General features: G+C 47.7%; 2 protein-coding genes across 2 annotated transcripts in view; both read left to right on the forward strand.

The window, feature by feature from the left end:
- Positions 1-728: 728 nt before the first annotated feature.
- On the forward strand, positions 729-7129 carry CUNH2orf72 (chromosome unknown C2orf72 homolog). Its single transcript, XM_050308436.1, has 3 exons — positions 729-1497; positions 3827-3943; positions 5117-7129. Exons 1-3 carry the CDS (start codon positions 729-731, stop codon positions 5206-5208), a joined length of 978 nt encoding a protein of 325 aa, XP_050164393.1. The 3' UTR covers positions 5209-7129.
- Positions 7130-9354: 2225 nt separating this feature from the next.
- The window catches only part of PSMD1 (proteasome 26S subunit, non-ATPase 1), a 73058-nt gene continuing 58587 nt past the window's right edge, over positions 9355-23825 (forward strand). Inside the window, exons 1-13 of the mRNA XM_050307845.1 lie at positions 9355-9467; positions 11535-11578; positions 12616-12689; positions 12947-13116; positions 13967-14172; positions 15420-15563; positions 16381-16607; positions 17265-17328; positions 19043-19171; positions 20323-20411; positions 21032-21110; positions 22149-22322; positions 23296-23407. Of these exons, the coding sequence (XP_050163802.1) occupies positions 9452-9467; positions 11535-11578; positions 12616-12689; positions 12947-13116; positions 13967-14172; positions 15420-15563; positions 16381-16607; positions 17265-17328; positions 19043-19171; positions 20323-20411; positions 21032-21110; positions 22149-22322; positions 23296-23407 (1528 nt within the window). The 5' untranslated portion in view covers positions 9355-9451. The remainder of the gene's footprint in view (positions 9468-11534; positions 11579-12615; positions 12690-12946; positions 13117-13966; positions 14173-15419; positions 15564-16380; positions 16608-17264; positions 17329-19042; positions 19172-20322; positions 20412-21031; positions 21111-22148; positions 22323-23295; positions 23408-23825) is intronic.

Consider the following 23825-nt stretch of genomic DNA (forward strand, 5'->3'; position numbering starts at 1 on the left):
GCTGGGCACAGCAGCTTTCATTCGATCAGCCTGCAGAGCCAGCTCGTGGGATACGTGTAACAAGTGGCATCAGTGAAGCCCTGACTAAAGCGAAGCCCCGACTAACGTTCCATATTCACCCCTGCAAATATTTGTGCTTTGATGGGACATGTGTGTATCACTGCAGAACCCTGCTGATGCTGTTGGGACTGTGACTGTGGACTGTGTTTTGTGTGGAGGAGCTTGGATGTGGTGTTGGCAGAGGGAAAGACAAAGGGCACTGGCTTGAGGAGGGATTCAGAGGTGCAGAGTGTGGTGTGGGGACTGCAGCTCAGCTGGGCATGAATTGGGGAACTTGTGACCAGTGGGGTGGGTATGTCCTTTGAGGGCGTAATTGTTCCCAAAGTGGAATTGTTTCCAGGTGAGGCTATAGCCTGGCCTGGCTGTGCAGCTCCGTAGTGCCAATGGCCCACGATGCCAGGGAGTTCACTCCATCGCTGCCCTGGGGTATGGGATGTTACACCCTAAGGGACACCTCATACCATTTGAGGTGTAAGATCAGCTGCTCCTCTACTGCGACCCGTGTGTGTCCCACTTTGCAGCCACCACAGCCTCTGCTCATCCCCCTCTCACATTCCTAGCCCCTCCACAGCATGGGTTTTGCCTGAATTTTATCACTTCTTCATGTGAAACCAGACCAGCCTGTGCAAGAGCTCCGAGGCTGGTTGTGTGGCCGATGGGGGGGTCCCATGCCCCCCACTAATACCGTCTCCGCTGTACTCCCCCTGCAGCCGGCGGGGGCTGTTCCCTGCGGGTGTGTGCGGGGACGGGACGGGGCTGGAGAGGGGGATCGACGACACCCCCGCCCCGCTGCCCGAGGTGTGCGCACGGGGTGTTGCTCTGCGCGGGGGCCGGGGCAGTGGGCGGCGCGGAGCCGGGGCCGGTGCGGGTTGGGGTGTGGGGCCGGGCTGGGAGTACGGCGGGGGATGGCGGCGGCGGCGGCAGAGGAGCTGCAGGAGCTGCGGGCGCTGGTGGAACGGGCGGGCGGGCGGCGGGCAGTGCTGTTGGTGGCCGAGGTGGCCGAGGGAGCCCCGGCAGCGCCCGCGATGGCCGCCTTCGCCCGCGACCTCCTGGGCGACGAGGCGCCGCCCGCGCCGTGCCCGGTGCCGGGGTGCCGGTCGCGGCGGCGGCGGGCGGGCGGAGGGCGGCGGAGAGCGCTGGACGCGCGGCTGCTGCTGGTGCTGTGCGGGGCCGCGCGGGGCCGCGGGGCCCGGGCCCGCCTGCGGGAGGTGGTGCGGGACGTGCGGGGCCGCCTGCCCGCCGCGCCGCCGCCCGCCGTCGTGGGAGTCCTGCTGCCCGGCGGGGCCGGAGAGGACGCGGCCGTGCTGGACGCGGCGCTGCGGCGGCATTTCCCGGAGCCCGGCACGGTGCAGGCGGCCCGGTACAGCCCCGGCTGCCCCGGCGAGTGCCGCGCCGCCGCCTGCCGCGCCCTGCGGGCCGCCCTGCAGCACCCAGCAGGTACCGACCGGGATGGGGCCGGGCCGACCTTCCTCCTTCCCTTACCCGGGGGATTTTGTAGTGGGATTTGCTCCGTTTTCCTGCGGAATCTTACCCTTTTCGGTGTGATCTACCACATACTAATGGGATCTGATCTCTCCTGATGGGATCTCCCCCTTAATGGGATCTGGCTTTTGCCATAGGGATCTGACCATTCCTGATGGGGTCTTTCCCCAGTGAGACTTCTTTCACGCTAGCGGGATCTGAGCCTTCCCAATGGAATCTGTTGCTTTCTGCTTCTGGTTTCTAGAAAGAGGTTTCCAGTTCTGGTGGCTGGACAAACATCCCAGCAGTTTGGGAAGTACTAGAGCAGCTCATGGATAACAGGGATGTGTCAGCTGAGAGCTGTGACATGGTGACCTTCCATGCTTGTCCCATGTGTGTTCTTGAGGGATGTGGTTTTGGGGTGTGGCCCATTCTGTAGGGTGCCGGCAGGACCTGACCTTCCTGCAGGAGAAAGATGCTTATGCTGATTTTACATAATGAATGAGTGAGAACAGCAACTCACTGTTTGGGTGTAAAACCATACGTCAAGGTGAGGATGGTGGGATGAAAGCTGGGTGTCAGTCAGGCCTGAGGAACAGCACTTGTTTTGGGGTGAGAGGTGAGTCATGTTTGTGTGTCACTGCAGGGCGATGGGCAGCTGGGCAGGCTCTGCTGTCACAGCTGCCACGCAAAACACCTTAATCTTTGGCACTGCTTGCCTTGGGCTGTTTCCCTTTCGTCCTCCTTTCTTACATTTTTTCCCCACTTTTCCCTTGCTCCCCAGCATTTTCAGGGGTTTGAGTGTTCTGCTATCTTGCTACTGTTACCCTAATGGGTACCGGCACTTGCCTTCAGCATCACATTGACAGGGTCCTCTGGGATCCCTGGGACATCAGGATGGTTGGCTGCAGTTCAGGTGCTTCTTTCCATCAGCTCAGCCCAGAATCTTGGATCTGAACATCAAGGAGCTTTGAGATGGCTGGGACTCATTGTGAGGACACAGGGCTGTCTTCTGCCAACTCTGTAACCGAGGCATGCACAATCTGCTTTCCAACTTCTCTCCTTTTGCAAGTTTTTGTCTTCCTCACATTGTTGCTGCTGCAAGAATTTCTGGTGTGCTCTCAGACACCAGTGAGTCATCCAGTTCTGGTCACAGCAGCCTGGTGGGACATCAGCTGCAGAGACAGAAAAGCATCCCTGCAAACATGATCTTTTTCTACCTCAGCACGTTGACTGGTGCTTGCTCAGTTGCTCAGTACATGTAGCTGTGGAGCAGGAGGAGCTGGATCGGGTGTTGCAGCCTGTTTGTGTGTGCTTTGTAATTGTGTTGGGTAGGAGGACCCAGCTTTAATTCAGCTCTGATGCTCTGCCTGGTGCTCTGAGTCATGTAAGTGTCCCAGAACCTGCATGTGTAATGAGGACACTCATCAGCTCTAGGGTTCAACCCTAGGCAGCAACAGCTTCTTTCCATGCTTCTGTGAGCCCTGCCTTCCAAAATCTCCATGTGGACAGAGGGATCCCAAGCATAGCCATGCCTCCAAAGAGCCATGCCAGGCAGTGCACTGGAGCTTTTGTTTTGTTTACTGACAGGAAGGATTGTCACTGTGAACCCTTTAGTGTCGCAATGGTTTGATAAGCTGAAGGACGCTGAATTTGTTATCATTTGTTATCTGATTAGGAGGTGAAAGGCTCAATGGAGATGCTGAACTGCTGCTGTTGGAGACCATAAAAATTACACTGCTGTAGTATTTTAAAAGCTGCTGTAGTGTTTTACTATAATGTCTTGAAAATTTGTAGTAACTTTGTTGTCTTCCAGAATAAATACATCGACCAGAGGCTCTCTGCAATTTGCTGCAGTTTTCAGTGTGCTGCAAGCCTGTGTGTGTTCAGGGAATTGCTTAATAAAGCAGAGAACAGTAAATAGGTTGATGTTGCAGAAGCTGTGTGATAATGCAAAAGAAAACCTTCCTTCTGGGGGAATTCCCTCACCATGTCAGTTCCCAGCCTCACCACGTGTGCTGGTTGAGCTCCTGCCAGGTTTCTTGCTTGCTCTGGGCGCTGCATCCAGAATGATTTTGGCAGTGAGGTAGCAAAGTAGAAACCGACACCAGAGACAAATTTCCAGGGCAGCAGAGAGGTTTCACCAGAAATAAGGATTGTCAGGAACTGCTCTGTGCTTTCCATGGGTGGACTCTGTGGTGTGGACCTGGTTTTGCTGTGAGAAATTGGGCTTGTGGAGGGGAAGTGGGGGAGCAGCAGGGCTGACCTACTAGCAGTCTGAACTCACCTTCTCTCATTTATTCAGAAGAGGGGAAAGACAAGGAGAGATGGAGGCTCCTATCCTTCCTGCAATGCCTTTCTTGGAAACAGAGGAGCTGGAGAAAAGATCACAAAGCAAAAGCTGCAAACAACATTCGTGAAGGTATGCCCTGCTCCCTCCCTTGTACTCTGCTGTGACCACCAGAGGTTCCTCACCGACTCCCTGGTGCCCAAATCCCTTGCTGGTGGCCTCCTTCAGCTATTTCCAGCTCTGCAGTTGGCCTGTGTTCCCTGGCTGTGGTTTGGCCTAAACCTGAAGACAACCAGCACACATCTGTCTGCTGTGTTGCTGTCTTCCTGTTTTCTGACGTTTCGCTCACCTAAACAAAACCATGCTGGGTCCGGTGCCCAAACACACCCCTGGAAGCACTGCTGAACTCAGCTGCCTTTTGCAGGAGTTTCTGGCAGCAGAACTACTGTCTGTCTAAACAACAAATTGGAACATCACCCTGATGTTACGTGATGTTTTCTGCAAACACAGCTGGAAGGAGTGTTCAAACCACTTGCCTTTGGGGCTGGCAGAGAGAAGGGAGAGGGCAATCAGCCTTGGGCTCCCTGATTCTAAAGGAATCGTTCAGATAACAAACAGCCTCGTGTTCAGCCTTTGTACACAGTTGGCACTTCTGCTTGCCTCTCCCACCAGTGATTTTCTTTTTGCAGAAGTGTCTCCTGCAGGTGGTAACAAGGTGTGCAGTTTGGAGATCTAGATTGTTCTATGAAGCACAAAGAGGAGGGAAAGCTCCTTTGCTGTAAAAAGAATAGAATAGAATATATTATATTTTCAGTTGAAAGGGACCTATGATGATCATAGGTCCAACTGCCTGACCACTTTTGGGCTGGCAAAACATTAAGGGATGTTATTAAGCATATTATCCAAATGCCTCTTAAACACATAAAATGCTTAAAGTGCATAGGAGTTGGAGAAAACAACTGAAATGTCCAATTTGTATAGCTTTGAGACAGGTCCTTCAGGGTCAGAAAAGTATCTGATCTTGCTGTCATTGCCAGGCAAGTGATGCCTTGTGGCCATGCAACTTGTTCTGAGCCTGCTGAGACTTCAGGAGGCCGGGAGCTGAGCCCTGTGCTCCTTTGCTGTATTCCCTGAAGCAATGTTGAGTTTGTAAAACAAAATGAAATTCAGTTACGAAAAAAAAGCAGCTGTGCTTAGGCTGTGAGTATACATCAGTTGCTTCATTCCATGCTTTCATCTTTTGTATTTTGCATGAGGAAGGGTTTTTCATTCAGATCTCCCCTAACCTCTCTCTGCTCTTTGCAGATGACCTGCAGGACCCCGAGGAAGAAGTGGCTCTCACCAGCCTGTCCCCCAATGGAAAGTGTGAAGAAGCTGCTGAAGGCACAGGCACCTAGAGCTGCTGAGCACCCAGCACAGTCCACATCCCAGATCTGCCCAGTGGATTTCCAGCAGTGGGAGGAGGAGCTGGTGCAATGCTCGCTCACCCTCTCCTCCAAGGACCCACCGCTCCGGGGAGAAGCTGCTTGGCTGAACTCCTCAGGGTCTTCTGGAGCTGCCGACAGCCTCTGGGGTCTGTGCCAGAGAGCCATTCCCTGCTGTGCCTGGAGCTGCTGCTGGACACTGGGCTTCTGAGAAGCCCTTTGGGGATGTATCCCATATCCTGGGCAAGATGACGTTGGGACTTTGAGCATGAAATGCAGCCGCCTGTTTGAAGAATGAGGAGCGTTTTCTAATTCTGAGCAAAGTTCCCTGCTGAGGCTGCCAGGGCTGGCGTCCCTGGCAGACCAATGCTGCTGCCTTGTTTTCCTGCTTTAGTGGTGCTTTGAAGTTCCCACCCTCTTTGTGAGCAAGCCAAAAAAAAAAAAAAAAAAAAGGAAGACAAGTGGCAGAATGGTGTGGAGACTGCAGTGGGACTAAATGAGGTCCTGGATCTACCAGCTACTGAAAAGGCTTGAGTGTAACGGTGTAACATGAAGAATGCAGTAGCAGCCCACTGTGGGCAGCAGGAATAACATAAAACATATTGATAGCAATGGCAGCTTGAGCAGAGTGTGGTTTGGGAGCGGGATTCCTCTGGCTTGTCCTGGTGCTCACAGACTGGCTGATGAACTGCCTGGGTTGGAGGGGTGGCAGGTGGACAGGAAGGTGTGGCTGGTGTTCGATGTGGCTATGGGAGAGGCCCATCTTACCTGGGACACCTCCACAGCCATGTGATGGCAGAGCTTGGAGGTGACGGGCAAAACAAGATGTGGCGGCTTCATAAATAAATGTATAAAAATGATCTATTTAAGTAGTTCCAAAGGGCTGCCTGTAGCCTGTGTGGCAACACAAATAATTATAAATCCTTGATTTATGAGGAATTTTACTCTAATGCTAATAATACCTTTTTCATTCTTACTTTATGAAATGTAAAACATGCCTTGTTTTATTTTTAGCACGAGCTGCTGGGTTTTGTTTGGGGCTGGCTGTCCTTTAAAAGTTTGATCCAGCTCAGATCAGAAACTTCAGCCTGTCATGTCTTGCTTACCTCTTCTCTGGGTTAGCTGCTGATTTGTGTCAGTACATCCCCCATGCATGTCTGTCCCCTCTCTGGCTCCTTTTTTCCCAGTGGCAGATGAAGTGCCTGCAGTCCTGCCAGCTCTGGCAGGCACTCTCTCCCAGCGCTGTGCCTTCAGTATCTCTCTAGCTCTTACCTGGAGCAGGGGATGTTTTTTTTTACCCAGCTCCACTCATGACCATGATCACCAATATTTCTCACCAAACCATATTTCTGTGCCTCAGTTTCCCCACCAGTGGGATGGGGACAGCAACACCTGCCAACCCCACTGGGGCAACACTGGTGCTCCAGTGGTAACACTGGAGCAGAGAGCAGCAGCTCTCGGGTTTGGAACTGGTGCCTTTAGTGATGGTGCTGCTTTGCCCCTTGGGTGTCTGGGGTGTGTCTGCACAGCAGAGCCCAGGTCACTGGGCAGGTCTGTATTTCCCATAAAGCCCTTGGTTAGGTGAGTCCAGCAGGACTTGACACTGTGGTGGGGGGAATCTTTTTTTTCTTGCAGCATTTGGCCTTTGCTGCCAGGAATTCAATGCAGAGGTGGCCCAAGAGCACAGATTTGCAGTTAAACTTACCTTGGTGCTGAAAATCCAATGGATTTATTTACTGGTAATTTTTAGGTAAATCATGCAAGTTTACCCTTTCAGGGAGACTTCTGTGGAAGCAGATGAACTGCCTGGGGCTTTAGGAGGTGTGAGTGGGAATACTTTTGATCAAAAGTATTGTTTACCTTTGACTGAGGAATAAAAGTGTCTTGAATCCTTTTTTCTTTTTTGTTCTCATCTTTTTTCACCATCTGGACACATAGAGCTGAAAGCAGATAGTTTTACATGTTTCATTGATTTAATATGGTTAGAGCACTGTTACATGCTTGTTGTAAAAAACAAAGACATTTAATTTCTGAATTGGCATGTGCTTCTCTTTTTTTGGTTTTCGTTTTTGTTTGCCATGGTATTATCCCTAAAGTAGCACTATCCATGGCTTAACTCATATTTATCTTGGTTTGAATAAAAGGGATATGGAGAGGGAATGGAAGGGGCCCCAGTGTATGATATGTGGTAGACCAGCAGAACTGGTCTGTGAGCAGATCAGGTGGGGCAGTGGGGAAGGCTGGAGATCTTCCCAGTTGTCTTTAAGGTGGAGCTGCCCCTCTTGGGGTCTTGGGTAGGACTCTGGTAACCTTCATCAAGAATTTTCATTAAGAACTTTCACTAATAACCTTCACTCACTGATGCCCTCCAGAAGGCAGCACCGTTGCTGTTGAGCTGGACTTTCTTTCCCTTTTGCAAATCCACCGGTCTGCGTGTCCCATCTGTCCATACTGGAGCCAAGGCAGGAGCCAAAATAACTCCATGCTCTGCCACAACCAGGGCAACTTCAGGTCTGTGTCTGTGCAGATCTGGTCACTGCTCTGCACTGCCAGCTGATTTGGTGGGGGCCTGTCAGAATCTGTACTTGTGCTTCCCTTTTCAAGGAGAGATAGGGTTGGGTAAGGCCTTTCCCCGAGGAAACATATTTAAGAGGAGTCAGAGGCGGCTGCCAAGAGGTGGTAAATCCAAGGGGTAAAATCCCTGATCTCTGTGAAGCTGTGGCACATGCTGAGCCCCCAGAGATACCTCCTCATTGCGGGCGGCCCGTCCCGGCTAGGGGAGTACAGCTGCTCCTCTGGGCACAGCGCAAACACGGGCACTGATGGGGTCACCTGTGGGAACGCCACACACCCGGCCCCGCGAACCCACTGCCCAGGCTGTGGGGTATGAGCTGGGAGGGCTGAGCACCCTCCCATGCCAAGGATCAGGAGCGGGCTGAGCAGGCTCTATGGGTGCCGAGTGTGGTGTGCAGGTGCTGTGTGGGCTCTGTGGGCTGTGCGGGCCGGTGTGAGCTGTAAAGGCCGGTGTGGGCTATGCGGGGGCTGTGCGGGGTCGGTGTGGGCTGTGAGGGTCGGTGTGGGCTGTGAGGGTCAGTGTGGGCTGTGTGAGGGTCGGTGTGGGCTGTCCGGGGTGGGTGTGGGCTGTGAGGGTCGGTGTGGGCTGTGCGGGCTGTGCGGGTCGGTGTGGGCTGTGCGGGTCGGTGTGGGCTGTGCGGGTCGGTGCGGGCTGTGAGGGTCGGTGTGGGCTGTGAGGGTCAGTGTGGGCTGTGGGGCCGGTGTGGGCTGTGTGGGTCCGGTGTGGGCTGTGCGGGGTCGGTGTGGGCTGTCCGGGGTGGGTGTGGGCTGTGAGGGTCGGTGTGGGTTGTGAGGGTCGGTGTGGGCTATGAGGGTCGGTGTGGGTTGTGAGGGTCGGTGTGGGCTGTGAGGGTCGGTGCGGGCTGTGCGGGGTCGGTGCGGGCTGTGAGGGTCGGTGTGGGCTGTGAGGGTCAGTGTGGGCTGTGTGAGGGTCGGTGTGGGCTGTGAGGGTCGGTGTGGGCTGTGCGGGGTCAGTGTGGGCTGTGTGAGGGTCGGTGTGGGCTATGCAGGTCGGTGTGGGCTGTGAGGGTCGGTGGGCTGTGAGGTCGGTGTGGGCTGTGCGGGGTCAGTGTGGGCTGTGAGGGTCGGTGTGGGCTATGCGGGGTCAGTGTGGGCTGTGCGGGTCGGTGTGGGCTGTGAGGGTCGGTGTGGGCTGTGAGGGTCGGTGTGGGCTGTGTGAGGGTCGGTGCGGGCTGTGAGGGTCGGTGTGGGCTGTGCGGGTCGGTGTGGGCTGTGCGGGTCGGTGTGGGCTGTCCGGGGTGGGTGTGGGCTGTGAGGGTCGGTGTGGGCTGTGAGGGTCGGTGCTGGCTGTGAGGGTCGGTGTGGGCTGTGCGGGTCGGTCTGGGCTGTCCGGGGTCTCACACCCAGCCCGCTCCGCCCCTGAGGGGCCGCAGGATGTGCAAGGCCCCCGCGGCAGGGCTGCCCTGCTCCCGCCTGCCGGTTTCCCCGCCGTCCCGCGCAGGCGCTCACCGCGGGCACCTCTCCCGGTTGCGGCGCCGAGCGGCCGGAAGAGGCCCTGGTCGGCACTTCCGGGCCGGGCGGCGGCGGCTCCGCGGCTGGGCCGGACCGGAGCGACCCCTCGGACCCCCCGCGCCCCCCGCGCCCCGGCCCGACCCGACCTGACCCGCAGCTCGGCGCCACCATGATCACCTCGGCCGGTGAGGCGGCGGCGCGCGGCCGCGTGTGCTCGCCGGGGTTTCGCTGAGTCAGGGCCGTGACTGGGCATCGCCGCCGTTCGGCGGGGCCGCCCCTCACGGGGCTCCCCCGGCCCGGGTACCCCCGGGAGCCGCCCCGCGGTGCGGCACGGCCGGTGCTGGAAGCGGAGCGCCGCGTCCGTGTCCCGCCGGTGCCTCGCGAGGGCTCCGGTGCCCATGCGGGTCCCGGGCGGTGCGGGGGGGCGAGCGGAGGGGTGTGAGGGCAGGGTTCGGTGCTTCCAGGGGACACCGCGGGGGGGTGAAACCGGGGGGCTCTCGGAGGAGCGCAGGGGCTGAAAGGGGGAATGGGAAGGACTTCGGAGGAGTTCGGGAATGGGAATGCCTCGCGGAGGGAATGTGAGCCCGGAGAGGCCGGGATAACGAGGCGAGTGAGGAAGGAGATGTCACACACCGTGGGCCTGCCGAGAGCTCGAGAGTGTCAGAAAATACGGGAAGTATTTCCAAAAATACCCAGGCCAGGAATTAACAGTGTGTGGCTATGGCTCTGCAGGAGGAACAGTGCAGGGGACAACAGTCCCAAGTGCTTTCTCTTTTTGAGCCCTTTGCTTTTTTTAAGTGATAGGAAATAGGAATTAATTTCAGAGTGACTTTAAAAAATGTAAAAATGGCATATTGAAGTGAGGTGTGTAGGCAGTGTGTGAGAGTGAGATTGCTTCCTCCTGATAGTTCAGGAATGCAGGACCTTATTTAAAAAAAAAAAAAAAAAGCCACAAAACCCCCCAAAGCAAACGTTTGGAGCTGAGTTTCAGAAAGCAGCTGGAAGGAGCTCTGTGGTCTGGGCTGCTGAACCTGCCTTCCCTGCCCAGGAGCCACGTTGGTGCTCCCTCAGTTGCTGTCACTGATGGACCTGTGTCTCACCTGGTTTTAAAAGATCTCCGAGAAGGGGGCTCTGGGACCTCGATAGGCAAAGTGCATAACTCTGTTACTGTGTGAGAAGACTTTTCATACCATCAAACCTCATTCTTTGGAGCTTCACTAAAGTTTGGTCTTACTCCTCCTGTTCACATCTGACACAAAGGTCAGATTGTTCCCTTTCCCCAGCTGCCCTGTACCTGGACTCTGCACCTTTCCCAGGTTTCCACAGACCAGCCAGTTCCAAGGCTCCAGCCACCCTTCAGGGCCTGGTTCCCGGAGCTCCCTGTTCTTCCTGCCCAGCTCTCAACTCCTGGGTTTGCTCGTGACTCTCACAAGGGGGTGCCCAGCTCTGGATGTGGTGCCAAGGGGAGGGAAGGTGCCAAAGGGACCTGCCAAGAACTGCTCTCACTCACACATCTGTGTGAGGATTGGGCTCTCCTTCTCTCACTGCAGCCAAGTGATATCACTGATCATGTTTCATCTTAACCCTCTCTGCTGTTCACATTCTGTGTTTGTACATTTTAATTTGGACCTGCACATGATCCTTTCAGATTTCAACCCATGGCCCTCCAGCCTTCCCAGTTTCATGTCTTAGATTTAGAAGGTCCTCAAGCTGTACAACAGATGAAAGACTTAAAGCACTGATTTGGGTTGGACTTTGATCAGATCCTATTTTGACTCTTTCTGTTGCATCCTTGCAGTCTGACAGGGAAACCACCCAGAACCATTCTTCAGATTAAGCTCCCCTGGTATCTGTGAACCTCTCAGTCATGTCAGCTAAACAATATTTATGTAGATGTTTGTACAAATGTTCTGGGACAGCATCAGGAGTCTTGCTAAAGATGTGAAGTGTGACATCTCTTACACATGGGGCCTGTTTCCTTGGCATGAAAACGTTTTCTGAGTTCTTGTCTAATATGTTTTCCTCTGAGAAGGATCATCTTTTATAAATAATGTGCCTTTTCACTTATAAATTCTGAACTATTTTACATCATGTTTATACAAACTTGAATCTGATCTCTGAAATTTGATACTGAAGATTTGAAACCAGCATTCCAGAGACAGCCTCCTTTCGTGTTCTGTTGGTTTTTAGCTAAATAACAAGCTCACTGTTGATACAGAGAGTCCAAAACTGACTATGATCTTGCTTTGCAGCTGGAATTATCTCTCTTCTGGATGAAGAAGAGCCACAGCTCAAGGTAAGCTCTTACATCGGAGAGCAAACAGCAGCAAATGCATTATGTTGAGAGCTTAAACTCAAAAAAGGAGTGGATCTCAATAATTAATGGTTGGACAGCAACAGGTGGGCACCAAATTGTATCTAGACTGAAAGCTGAAAGAAAGGGCTTAAGTAACATGATAACAGATGGCAAACTTCCTTGTTTTGAACACGGATCAAAATAGAACTTCAAATGTAAAATCTCTGTTCATCAAAGCTCCCAGCTCTCTGATGGTAACGGTGCTTTGTTACTTAAAGTTGTTCCAGAGACTGCATTTAGTCTCTGTAAAATTCAAAGCTGAAGAACATCTTGAGTTCTTAGCGTAGTTTTAGCCATGTAGAACAAAATCACAGTTAAAGTTTTCACTTGGAAAAAAACCCAAACCAGTAGTAGTATGAAAAGAAAACAGAAGCAGAAACTTTACAGTGTCCAGAGCATGTGAATCCACAGAACAGCAGACCCTCAGAGGGGTGGTGCGCTGATGGTTACCAGTTACTTGAACAGTTAAGGTGGCCCATTTTAGGAGGGAAGATGCACTTTGTAAACTGGTAGTTAACTAAATGATTTTTTTGGATCCAGACACAGGTGGTGCTGGATCAGAATGAGCCCTGCTTTTACAAGTGGGCTGATTCCAGTCTGGATACTGTTTACCTGCTAAGTACTGTGTCCCTATAAATAAATAGAATTGACTGGCATAGAGCACAGGCCAATTCTGTGTGCTACACAAAGGTTGTCACAAACACTTTGAAAACTTGGTATTTCAAGGAATTTCACCGATCAGTTGCTTCAGCCGGTTGTTCGTCACAGAGGGACTGTGGGAAGGAATACCAGGGCTGTCTTACCTGTTAAATGAACAGCCCTTTTTTTGGAAAGAGCTTGCAAAGATCTTTTACAATAGAATTTGCTGTTGAAATGGGTCAGTGTTTATGATATCCATCTTAGGGGATTCTTCATTTTTACTGGGGAAAGGTGGTAAATGCATTTTTCATGCAATAAATTTATTTTTTGTTTTGTAGGAGTTTGCTCTTCACAAGTTGAATGCTGTTGTCAATGACTTCTGGGCAGAAATCTCTGAGTCAGTGGACAAAATGTAAGCGAAAACACTTAATACTTCGGGGTGTACTGCTTAAAAAGAACATGAGATATGAAGTGGGTGTAGTTCTGTTTGCTTGACACTGGCTAGTACAGCATCCAGCTCCGTATTTCCTGGAAAGCACCAGTGTGTGTGGATGTGGGATTGGAGCTGTAGTCCCAAAGACGGAAGTTGGTCAAGCTTGTACTTGTGTGATGTGGCCTTAAAGAGATCTGAGCACACAGAGCTGATGTTCTTCTCTCTCCCTTCTGCAGTGAGGTTCTCTATGAAGACGAGGGCTTTCGGAGCCGGCAGTTTGCTGCTCTTGTGGCTTCTAAAGTGTTTTACCACCTGGGAGCTTTTGAGGAGTCTCTGAACTATGCCCTGGGAGCAGGTGACCTCTTCAATGTCAATGACAACTCGGAATATGTGGAGACCATTATTGGTAAGCAACTGTTGCTGTGAAAGAAAACCTCTTGCATTGCCAAAGCTACTGTAACTTTAAGGTTTTATTTGGTTTAGCTGCTTTTCTCTATATTCCTCTTGCTGTCCTTGTTTTCATTTAAACTGATGCTGCAGCTGATTTTACCCTGTTTATTTGTACTTTCTTTCTCCTGATTTGCAGTTCTGTAATGGTACTGATGTAGGAGTTCTGGCATTTTCCCCCTATTCTTAATCGTTCTATAGCAAATTCCTAATAGAAAAATTGCTTTGGTTGTTTATTGTCCTTGCTCTCATTTTTGTGCTGATATTATTATCAATTTCAGCATAACTTTGGAAGGAATTGACTAGCAGGTGTAGCTGCACACCTGAGAGGTGTACTGAGGGGGACAATTGTTTTTATCCACCTTTAACCAGATAGCAAGTCAGCTGTTCAATGCATGTATAATTTGAATGCCTGTTAAAAGTTTCATCTGCTGGTGTCACATACCTTGTACAGGATTTGGTGGACCAGGGCTGGCTCTCAGTCTTCCCTGTCAATGCTTACAGTGGAGCTAGGAAGTCTCCTGCTGCTGTTTCCTCATTTAAGATATCATGACACTTGAACAAATGTCACATCATTGTTTTCATTTTTAAAATACCTACTTGATTACAGCACTAAAATTGGAGTTTGTTAGGAGATAAAAGGAATACCTTTCACTAATATCTGTGTATGACTGCACAGGTGCTTCACCTTTGTGCAGCTTCCCATATGCTGTATTTGCTGGTAGAACAGGTTAAAAACTCACCTGTAAAAAACTGCAGAACTCAAAGAAGTTGACTTTTCCCCCCATATTTGTTCATTGCCTCTTCAGCAAAATGCATCGACCACTACACCAAGCAGTGTGTGGAGAATGCAGAGCTGCCGGAAGGGGAGAAGAAACCTGTGGATGAGAGGCTAGAAGGGATAGTGAACAAAATGTTCCAGCGGTGCCTGGATGATCACAAGTACAAGCAGGCCATCGGCATTGCCCTGGAGACCCGCAGGCTGGACGTCTTCGAGAAAACCATCCTCGAGTCGGTACGTGCCAGGGACAGGAGGTGCCTTAGCTAGGCCTTCCCAGGTATGGGTCTGGAAGTCAAGTGCAAGATCGATATTGCTGTGGAACTTGCCCTGCTTTGTATGAACAGAATAAAACACAGGGATGTTCAGTTCAGCGTGGTCGTGGAAGGCAGAGCCACTCAGAGCTGTCAGGTAGAGAGAGACTGCTTACCTTTAGGAAATCTTTGAGCTACAAGTTGGTGGGAGAATATTCCTGGGAAGCTTGGTTGTATGCCCTCTTCTTAAGGTATTCCCTGTTACCTACTGGCAGAGATATGATACTGGACTAGGCAGACCTGGCATAATGTAAGAGCAGCTCTTTTATTTAGTTGTACCTGTTACCTGCTGTAATTCACTGTGGGAAGGGATCCTTAGGGCTGGGTAAGTGATTGATTAATGGCAAGCAAAACAAAAAATTTCCAGCAGTTGGATGAGCTGCTCTAATTTTCAGTAAGGGGCTGTGTGCAGTCTTGGCTTTTCCTGGCTCCAAGGCAGAACAGCCTGATTTTAATACCTTTCACTGAGGTTTTACGGTAAGTCATGCTACTACTAGTGGGAGTAAGAGAAGCACACCTGTAGTCACTTGCAGCAGCTCAGCAGTTGTGTGCAGTCATCTTAATGCTGCAGTATCTCAATCATATGCCAGACACATAGTTTAAATCCTTTAAATTTTGCCGTTTTTCAGTTTATGGCTTTCCCATATATTTGGGTGTCTCCCATTTCCATATATGAGAATGGTAATCATAGGGCATCCATCTTGCTTTCTTTATTCTCTTCATTGTCCTACGCATTTACTAACTTAATTGTCCATTATAAATCCCTCAAGTTACCTTTCTGGAGTCCAGTAACCAAATGTGTTTCAGGCTCAAATGTGTTTTGCTGGCATTTTATGTTAGTGCAGTGAATTTCACTGAACTGAAAACTGAGTGTTAGAACAAGAAGGGTGAAAAAGGGGAAGTAGGTGTTAAATGTTTAAATTAATCTTTTGCATGTTTTGACTACTGAATTAAGTACTGGTCCTTTATGGTTTTGGTGGTGTTTTTTCTTTATACTGCAGTGCATCTACATATAATCTTTTCTGAAAATGGGAAAGGAAACTGTGAAGATTTATATGCATATATGTTGTCTCTGCTTTATAAAATAGAAAAAGGGGTAGCTTTGTTTTTGTTTCTAAATCCCACTTGTCAGTCCAAACCCAGACTTGATATCCCTGAATTTTATTTCAGAATGATGTTCCTGGAATGCTGGCCTACAGCTTGAAGCTCTGCATGTCCTTGATGCAGAATAAACAGTTCCGTAATAAAGTCTTGAGGGTTCTAGTTAAAATCTACATGAATCTGGAGAAACCAGACTTCATCAACGTGTGCCAGGTAAACTTCTCAGAGTTGTGTTCAAAGATAATAAAAAATAACTCTTCTGTAGATGTATTTGACTTGGAATTTACCTGCTCTCCGTTTCTTGTTTAGTTAAATTAAATATCTTTTAGTGGTTGTGTGCTTCCAACATATATCAAAGGGAGACCAACTTGAAAAAGTAAATATTGCACATTTGGTGAATTTATAGAGAAAGAAATGTGTTCAAAGGCAGTTTGAGGACGTAGACGCCTCTGACAGAATATTTTAAGCCTATGTAGAGTATCAGATGGTAGGTTCACAGCTTGGAATTTTATTTATTCCTCCTGAGAACATTTCCAGTGCTTTGTTTTTTTTTTTTTTGGTAAGCCATTGTCTTAAAGTGTTTAGACAACCAGTTATGAAGCTACTCAGGTGTTCTCAGGTCTTTGCCAATGTCGCTATGCCACGTGCGTGTGACTCAGCGTGTTTCATTTTAGCTGAGACATCCCTACAAAATGACTGATGCTTCTTCAATGTGATTTTGAAATTTCTGTGTTTAGTAGAACACCACTGTCAGTTTTCAAAGATAAAACTGCAGAAACAGGAAGGTTTGAATGATGTGTCTTGAATTTGTAGTATTTGGTCTTGTTTTTCAACTGACCTATGAAAACTCTTCAAAGTTTCCTTTTGTCTCCTGTAAGAGAGAAGTTTTCTTTCTTTGAAGGGATCTTCTGTGGAAGCAGCAGATGAGGGATTTGGAGTGTGGCCCTGGGTGCTGTTGCTTTTTCACTCTGAAATATCTGATGTCTCCTGAATTATATTTTTTTTCTGTTCTTCCCTTTCTCCTACTCAGTGCCTGATATTCCTGGATGACCCGCAGGCTGTGAGTGACATCTTGGAAAAGCTGGTGAAGGATGACAACCTTCTCATGGCCTACCAGATTTGCTTTGATCTGTATGAAAGTGCTAGCCAGCAGTTCCTGTCCTCTGTCATCCAGAATCTCCGCACAGTTGGCACTCCCATCGCCTCCGTGCCTGGATCCACCAACACCGGCACTGTCCCTGGATCGGAGAAAGACAGGTAGGGAGATTGTCTGTATCCAGCCTGATCCCTGCACTGTCTGTGATAGTGTGTGATGGAGAATCCTGCCTGGATCAAGGCTGGTTAAATATAAGGGTTTATGCATCTGTGACGAAGTGGATATATGTGCTTTTGAATCACTGACACAGGCATAGCAAGCGTTTTCCTCCCTTTTCCAGTGAAATAAAGGCAGAGAGTAATTTATGTCAGCTGTGAAGCATTAGAACAAGTTGCTAACAACAGTTTAATATGTATTTCCCTGCCAACACTCTAGGATCCATGCTAATAGTGAGGAGCTCAAAGCTTCTGGGCGAGGCTATAGTTATCCTCGCTGCTGCCTTGTTTGGTGACCTTGTTTTCTCACTTGTCTGTGCTTTTTCGTTTCCTGCAAGCATCTCTATTTTTGTTGTCTCTGTGTGTGTGGAATAATAGAGTAGGATTTTCCAGGCCTTTGCCTTCAACTTCCCTGAAAATTGAACTGGGGAGGAGTTTTCTGTTCAGCAGTGATGTCCAGATAGTCAACCCTTGTCCCATTTGCAGTCATGATCTCTAAATCCCAGGCTACTCTTTCAGGACAGTGTTCAGCTGTAATTATACTTGCTGAGGAGTTACAAGTGATGAACTGGGTTGCATTTTTCTTTTTTTTTTTTGTTTCAGTGATGCTATGGAAGCAGAAGAGAAACCAGGAAGCACTTGTGCAGCTGGGAAGTCTGTGGAAATTGTAAGTGCCTTTTCCAAAATACATTCCTTGCTTTTTCTTATGTGTTCTCTTTGAATCTTGAGGGTTGCTGAATTGGTTTGGCTGATAAAGAGTGGACTTCCTTTTCTGTCTTGCTTGAAGAAAAGGTGACAGATGATCTCTGAGAACCCAATATCTGACAGTCCAGCAGTTCAGATAATGAAAGCTGGGTGAGAGTGGAAAATAGGCAGAGTTCAGTGGGAATTACTGAGATCTGAAAAAGGGGACAGAGGATCTGGCTCATGTGTTTGCTTTTTGCTAATATTGAAATAATTAACTCATTCCAAAAGAAAAGGCCTGAAATGTAACTGCTGCTGAGAACTTTAGGAAGTGAATTAGCTTGATGAGTTTTTTTCTGTCTCCTTCAGAAATCCAGCTGTAGTTCTGGCTGGGTAGAACTGATGCTGTTCTGCAGGAATGGCAGGAGGGGATGCTGATGTAACACAGTTTCTTTTCTATGAAGTGGTAATGTTGCCTCTGGCCTGTGTGATGCTGGGCCAGCTGGTTGCAATATTTTTCTTTAGTTTCTTTTCCCAAGTATGGGAGAAAGTGAGTTCACTTCTCACATGCACATGTGGTTGCATTTTGGCATGCAGAATAGCTAATGCAATTCCAACACTTCCAATGCTGAAGAAAAGAAATGCTACTAGAGAGGAAAGTAGAACTCAATACAAGGGTTTTTTCCCTTCTTTTTCCCTGTGGTGCATGTTTGCAAATGAGACTTGGGAATCTTTGAGAGATTCTTGCAGATCACTTAAAAACTGATTAGGGCAAACAGAAGTGTTTTCTTCAAATTATATTTCCCAAGGAAAACAAAAGGGGTTGAGTTTCTTGCCTCATCAAGGAACCTGTAAAACAGTGCTTTTGTGCAGCAAGGGTGTCTTGGATCAGCTTCTGCTGCGTTGGCTTTGCTAACTGTGCCAAAGGACAAGTACACAAAAACGATCTGTGTGGTCAGAAATGTTCTTGAGCTTAATCTTCCATAATTCAGAATGCTGACTACAAAGAAATAATTGAGGGAATTAGTTTAAGGGCTGAACTACTCGTGCTTGGCTGGTCTCTGACCAACTAACAATGTCAGTACAGAGAGCTGTGGTGTACTTTTCACCCTGCTCAGGAACTTCACTTTCCACAGATTAATTTCCAACTGTTCCATCATAAGGAAAAAGGAGACTTTCTCTAAGAGCTGTTGAAGATTGATGTGTTAGAGAATCCTCCTAATTCTAGTAGCTGTTGTTCCAAATGAAGGCTGTAGCTCACAAGAACGATACTGCAGCTCAGCAGGGTCATTCAAAGTGTTGTAGCTTTGTGGCCCCCTCCACTAAAGCTTCCATGGAAATACAGGTTCACATTTATAAAAGGGGTTGCCTTTTGCAGGAGACTCTTTGTGTCTGTAAGACCAAACAGCAGCTTGGAGAATGTCAAATGTCACTCATGTCCTTTTGCTTCCAATGACAGAACACATTCCTTTTTGGACAGTCTCTTCTCCACCTGCACTGTTGTGCCCAAAGGGACTGGATTATCTGTGAGGGTTGGGCTAGTGCATCAAGGACAGAAACATCTTTTTAGTCCTGAAACCTGATAGATTTTGGAATATGGTAATGGGACCAGAGTAGCCTCTCATGAATTGTTTTTTAACAGAGCCATAGTTCGGTTCTCATAGATTTTTTTTTCTTCTTTTTGCTTGTACGTGAAGAACCCAGAGCCTAAGGACCAGATCTCAAAAATGATTAAAATTTTAAGTGGGGAAATGGCCATTGAGTTACATCTGCAGTTTTTAATACGAAACAACAATACAGACCTCATGATCCTCAAAAACACAAAGGTAAGAGAGGCTTTGTCTTGGATTCATCCTGTGTTTGTTTTGACCATGTTGCTGTTATTGTACAACATTGTCTTACGTTTTAGCATGGCCTCCTTGGGTTTTGTGAATAAAAATATGAGTTTGAGTCATTTAAAACTTGAACTTGTGGGGCTGAAGAGCTGGTTGCACCCAAAGAAAGCCATATAATCAGATTGTTTCAGCATACAGCTGGTATGACCTAGTAACAGGCTGCTATTATCATGTTGATTTTTTAAAATTTGGGTTTCTCATTGGTTATAGAAACTAATCTTTTCTCACCACTTTTCTTGATGGGTTCATTTTTCATCTGTCCAGTAAGATGGACAAAACTCACCTTCCAGGTCCCTGTCTGATCCATTGCAAATGCTGCTGGTTGGGAGGGAAGGGAGGGAGTCAGCCAGGACTGTAAGTTACAGGTGTCTTGATTGAGGTGTTTATGGGCTCAGACCTACAGCTTGGCTAAAGGAATCCTGGTGTGTGCTAAGAGACCAATTTTTCCATACTGGAGACAAAACCAGTCAGATACTGTAATGTAGGCAGTGCTAGTGAATTGAGTAACTGATTTTGTTTTGGAAGATGTTACTCAAGGGGGTAATGATGAGAACTTACAGGTAAATTAGATTCTCTTAACCTAAAGGATTATTAGAAACCGTAGGAGAAGTTTTTTATATGTGAAATAAGATACACATCATCAGTAGAAGTGTTAGGGGTTGCTTGTTAGTGTGTTCATCTATTTCAGGAGGCACTTCAAATGTATTGGAAAATCTTTTCCATCTGCTGGTTAAGTGCTCAGGAGTGATTCTGCACAGTGTTCTGGGAATGGCTTGAAAACGTCAGCAGCACACTCTGCAGTGCTCAGTTCTGGGAAATGGAAAGGGGGGGTTCTCCAGTTAAGTTGCAATTGAAATAATCACATCTCTGACAGAAACTCATAGAAAGGATTGTTTTGCATGGGAAGGATGGGTTGAGGATATATTAAAGAGTATTAACAATCTATTAACTGATTAAAGGGAAATTGCTGGTTAAATTGAGGGTCATTGCAGTCCATTTCTCTGGTGTACTGGCAGGCATGTTAAGCGACCTGGAGCGGATCTTTTGCTGACTGGTGATACTGATTGTTCTTGTTCTTTCAGGATGCAGTGCGGAATTCCGTGTGTCATACAGCAACTGTTATAGCAAACTCCTTTATGCATTGTGGGACAACCAGTGACCAATTCCTTAGGTAAATCCATGGCAAGGAAGCTCAAGTGTCATTTAGAGGTGTTTGGACAACATTGTTGCCCTGCTTAATTTGATGCTTCCAAAGCTGTAACTGCAGAACTCTTAATGGTCTTAGAGAATTGTTTCCTTTCCTCTGTACTCACAAACTGGCTTTATTTGACTGCTAACTATATGAACAGTTGGAGGGTGGAGATCTGGAACTTCTCTTCTTTTTGTTTACCAGCTGGAGAATTTCTGAGCTGATGTGTCTTTTTTTGGTAGAGACTGACAGTGCTGAATGACTCTTGGTAGGAAAATACCAGGGCTGACCTTACCAGGGACTTCAGGAAAGCTCCAGAAACTCCTGCAGTTTCTCCCAGAGAGTTGGTGGGCTGCATATTGAGCAGTTGTACTCCATGTTTCATTGATATCACTCATATCTAGAAGTTTGACTAAAACCAGGCAAAAATCAGAGCTGGTGAAAGGGAGAGAGGTATAAAGTGGGGATGTGGTTAACCTGCTTTCCTTCTGGAGCTACTTTCTGATTTGAAAGTAAACATCAGTGCTCAGAAACCCTACTTTCAGGATCAGGAACAGACTGTATGAAAAACTTTGTACAACCTTTCTCTTTTCATCTTCTAGAGACAATTTGGAGTGGCTGGCCAGGGCCACTAACTGGGCTAAATTTACTGCCACCGCCAGCTTGGGTGTTATACACAAGGTAATTGCATTCAGTTCTCTCTGCTCAGTATAAATACTTGACTTGTGAACACTGAAAATGGGGAAATGGGGATTCTGAATGGTACCTTCAGTGTACCTGGCACAGCTGTAACATGTTTTGAGTCTTTGCAGTAAAAATCTGTGCTTATATTATTTCATATGATATCCAATATAATTTATGGCTTGCTTTGCAGAGAATCAAAAAGGTGGTAGGATAACATGGCTCAAGAAGAGAGCCTTATTCCTAGGTCTTCTCTTCCCTTCTGAGTCGAAAGATTCAGTAGTTTGCAATTAAAATTGCATTTATGTATTTCTTAAGTTTTTTTGGAGAGTTTTGGACATACTTAAGTCTTTACTACAGTAAGCTTCACTAAGGTTGAATAGTGGTTATTTTCTTCAATTTGATTCACAGAGAGGATATATTTAAAGGTTTTTTGAAATAAAAAGAAGTCTTTGTTTTATGTGCCTCAGCCCTCATTAAAGTGCTCTAGTGAATGACTTGGTGTAGCTTCAGGCCCAGTGTGTCCTGGTTTAGATCAGTGACCAAGTGATTGGTGAATACTCGTGTACTGTGGTTACTGGAAGCCCAGTACAGAGGAATTCTTTTTTGCTGATTGTTCAGCAGTGAAACTCTGATTCTTGTGGAGAAAGTAATGGCTCCAACACATTTTCTCTTTATGTGTTTAAATACTAATAATAATGGCCAGTCTTCGCGAGCGAAGATCCGGGGAAGGTCTTTTCCACCTTCCAGCCTGCGCATTGGATTTTTTAGGTGAGACACAGTGTGCACGGAACTGAGCCCACCCTTTAATCCTAAGGTTCATCTACCGGGGCCAAGCGAGCTTGGACGGTGGCAGCGAGGTCCTTAGGACGTAGGTGGGTTGCCTTTAAGGGCTAACGAGCTCCACCTGCCCGGGAGTGGCCCTGACCGGGTTTAAATATTATTATTATTATGTTTAAATACTATTGTGAAGTGTTTACATCAGTTGTTTTTTCACCTTTCACTTCCCACTGTCTTTCCTTCCTACTGACCATACAGGGTCATGAGAAAGAAGCATTGCAGCTAATGGCAACTTACCTGCCCAAGGACACCTCTCCAGGGTCAGCCTACCAGGAAGGTGGAGGTCTCTATGCCTTGGGGCTCATCCACGCTAACCACGGTGGGGACATCATTGACTACTTGCTGAACCAACTGAAGAATGCCAGTAATGATGTATGTACTGGGCTCGGTGATGAGCCATTTTCTTGTTGGGAATATGCAGAGGGTGCTGGCTGGTTTAGAAATGAGGGGTAGAGATAATTAAGACTGTGGCAGTCATGTGGTACTTAGACCTTCTCTGGGCCCTAAAGATTGGACTGGATTAAAGGATGGTTTTAACAACCTGTTGCTTGATATTTAGGAAAGATTTCTAGGAAATTCTTATATATGTGAGACTGTAGCTTCATCATATTTACCACTTGTTATATCTACTTTGTTTTGTGGGTGGACCTGCAGTATTCAGGCACTGTTACAGCTTATGGCTTAGCTGTCAAGGAAATAAGCCACAAAATGTTTCTGCTGCCCTGCAGTTTTAATACATCTTACACAATAAAAAGTGTTTTACTTCACCACTTTACTATTTGTAGACTTCTACAAAAAATGTCTTTTTAAGTTGGGAATAGATCACTTTCACAGCATGTTCTCTTCTTTGTGGAATTTCAGATTACTTTTTTTGAAATTCTGTGAACAAATCCCTCTTATCTTATTGCAAATGCACTGCCTTTCCTGTATCTGTTGTTGGAACAGAAGAGGTTATAGACTGTTTAAGTGGGTACTGATTTACCTTTCCACTTAAAAGCTATAGCTAGCTGGCTGTTTTTACAAATGGCACAGATTTATGGCTTTGCATAAATCACTCAGTGGGAAAAAAGACCTTGAATGTACTAGAAGGTCTCCAGTGCTGTGTGTAAAGCTTGTGATACTCGTTTATTGGCTTCTGAACCTCTGTTTCTATTCTATTTTCTGCCTCTTTCATGGGACTACTGCCTAAAACAGTGAAAGTGGTATTTATAGCAGGTCAAGAGGTCAGTTTGGGTAGGGTGGGGATAAAAGTTTGCAGCTTTATGTTAATGGAAAGATGTCTACCTCAGCTGAAGGCGTATTGTTCCCTGTTGTGTGATGACTGACCTTGCGTATGCTTGTCTAGATTGTGCGACACGGTGGCAGCCTGGGCCTGGGTCTGGCTGCCATGGGGACAGCACGTCAAGATGTGTACGATTTGCTGAAAACAAATCTATACCAGGATGATGCAGTGACAGGTAAATGTTGTGCTTTCAAAGCAGATAACCATCTGAGGCCTTATCAGGCATCTGGGTCTTTTTGGTGGTGGTTTTTTCCTCCCCCCCCCTTCCCCCCCAGGTTTTCTGCTAGCAACATAGATTGTTTCTAGCTGTGTTTTATTTACTGACCTTTTTCTGATCAGCATGGTTCTTTAGTTATGTGTCAGTCATGTTCAGAGGTCCTGTCAGGACTGATCTGTGGCACTGTGCCAGGTATTGATAAGACATGCTAGGTCTTTAAGCAGTCCCTTATTTTGCTCTATTCTTCCCTTTGTCATGTGCTTTTTATTTAGTGTGCCTGATTTCCAGAGACATGTGCTTTTTTGGGGCTGAAAGACAGGCTTAGAGAAGCTTGTGGCAGCAATTATTGCATTGGTAGGGACTCAGAGGAAAATGA

Source organism: Myiozetetes cayanensis, unplaced genomic scaffold (genome assembly GCF_022539395.1).
Source record: "Myiozetetes cayanensis isolate MyiCay16 unplaced genomic scaffold, myiCay2020 scf13, whole genome shotgun sequence".
In the NCBI taxonomy this organism is placed as follows: Eukaryota; Metazoa; Chordata; class Aves; order Passeriformes; family Tyrannidae; genus Myiozetetes; species Myiozetetes cayanensis.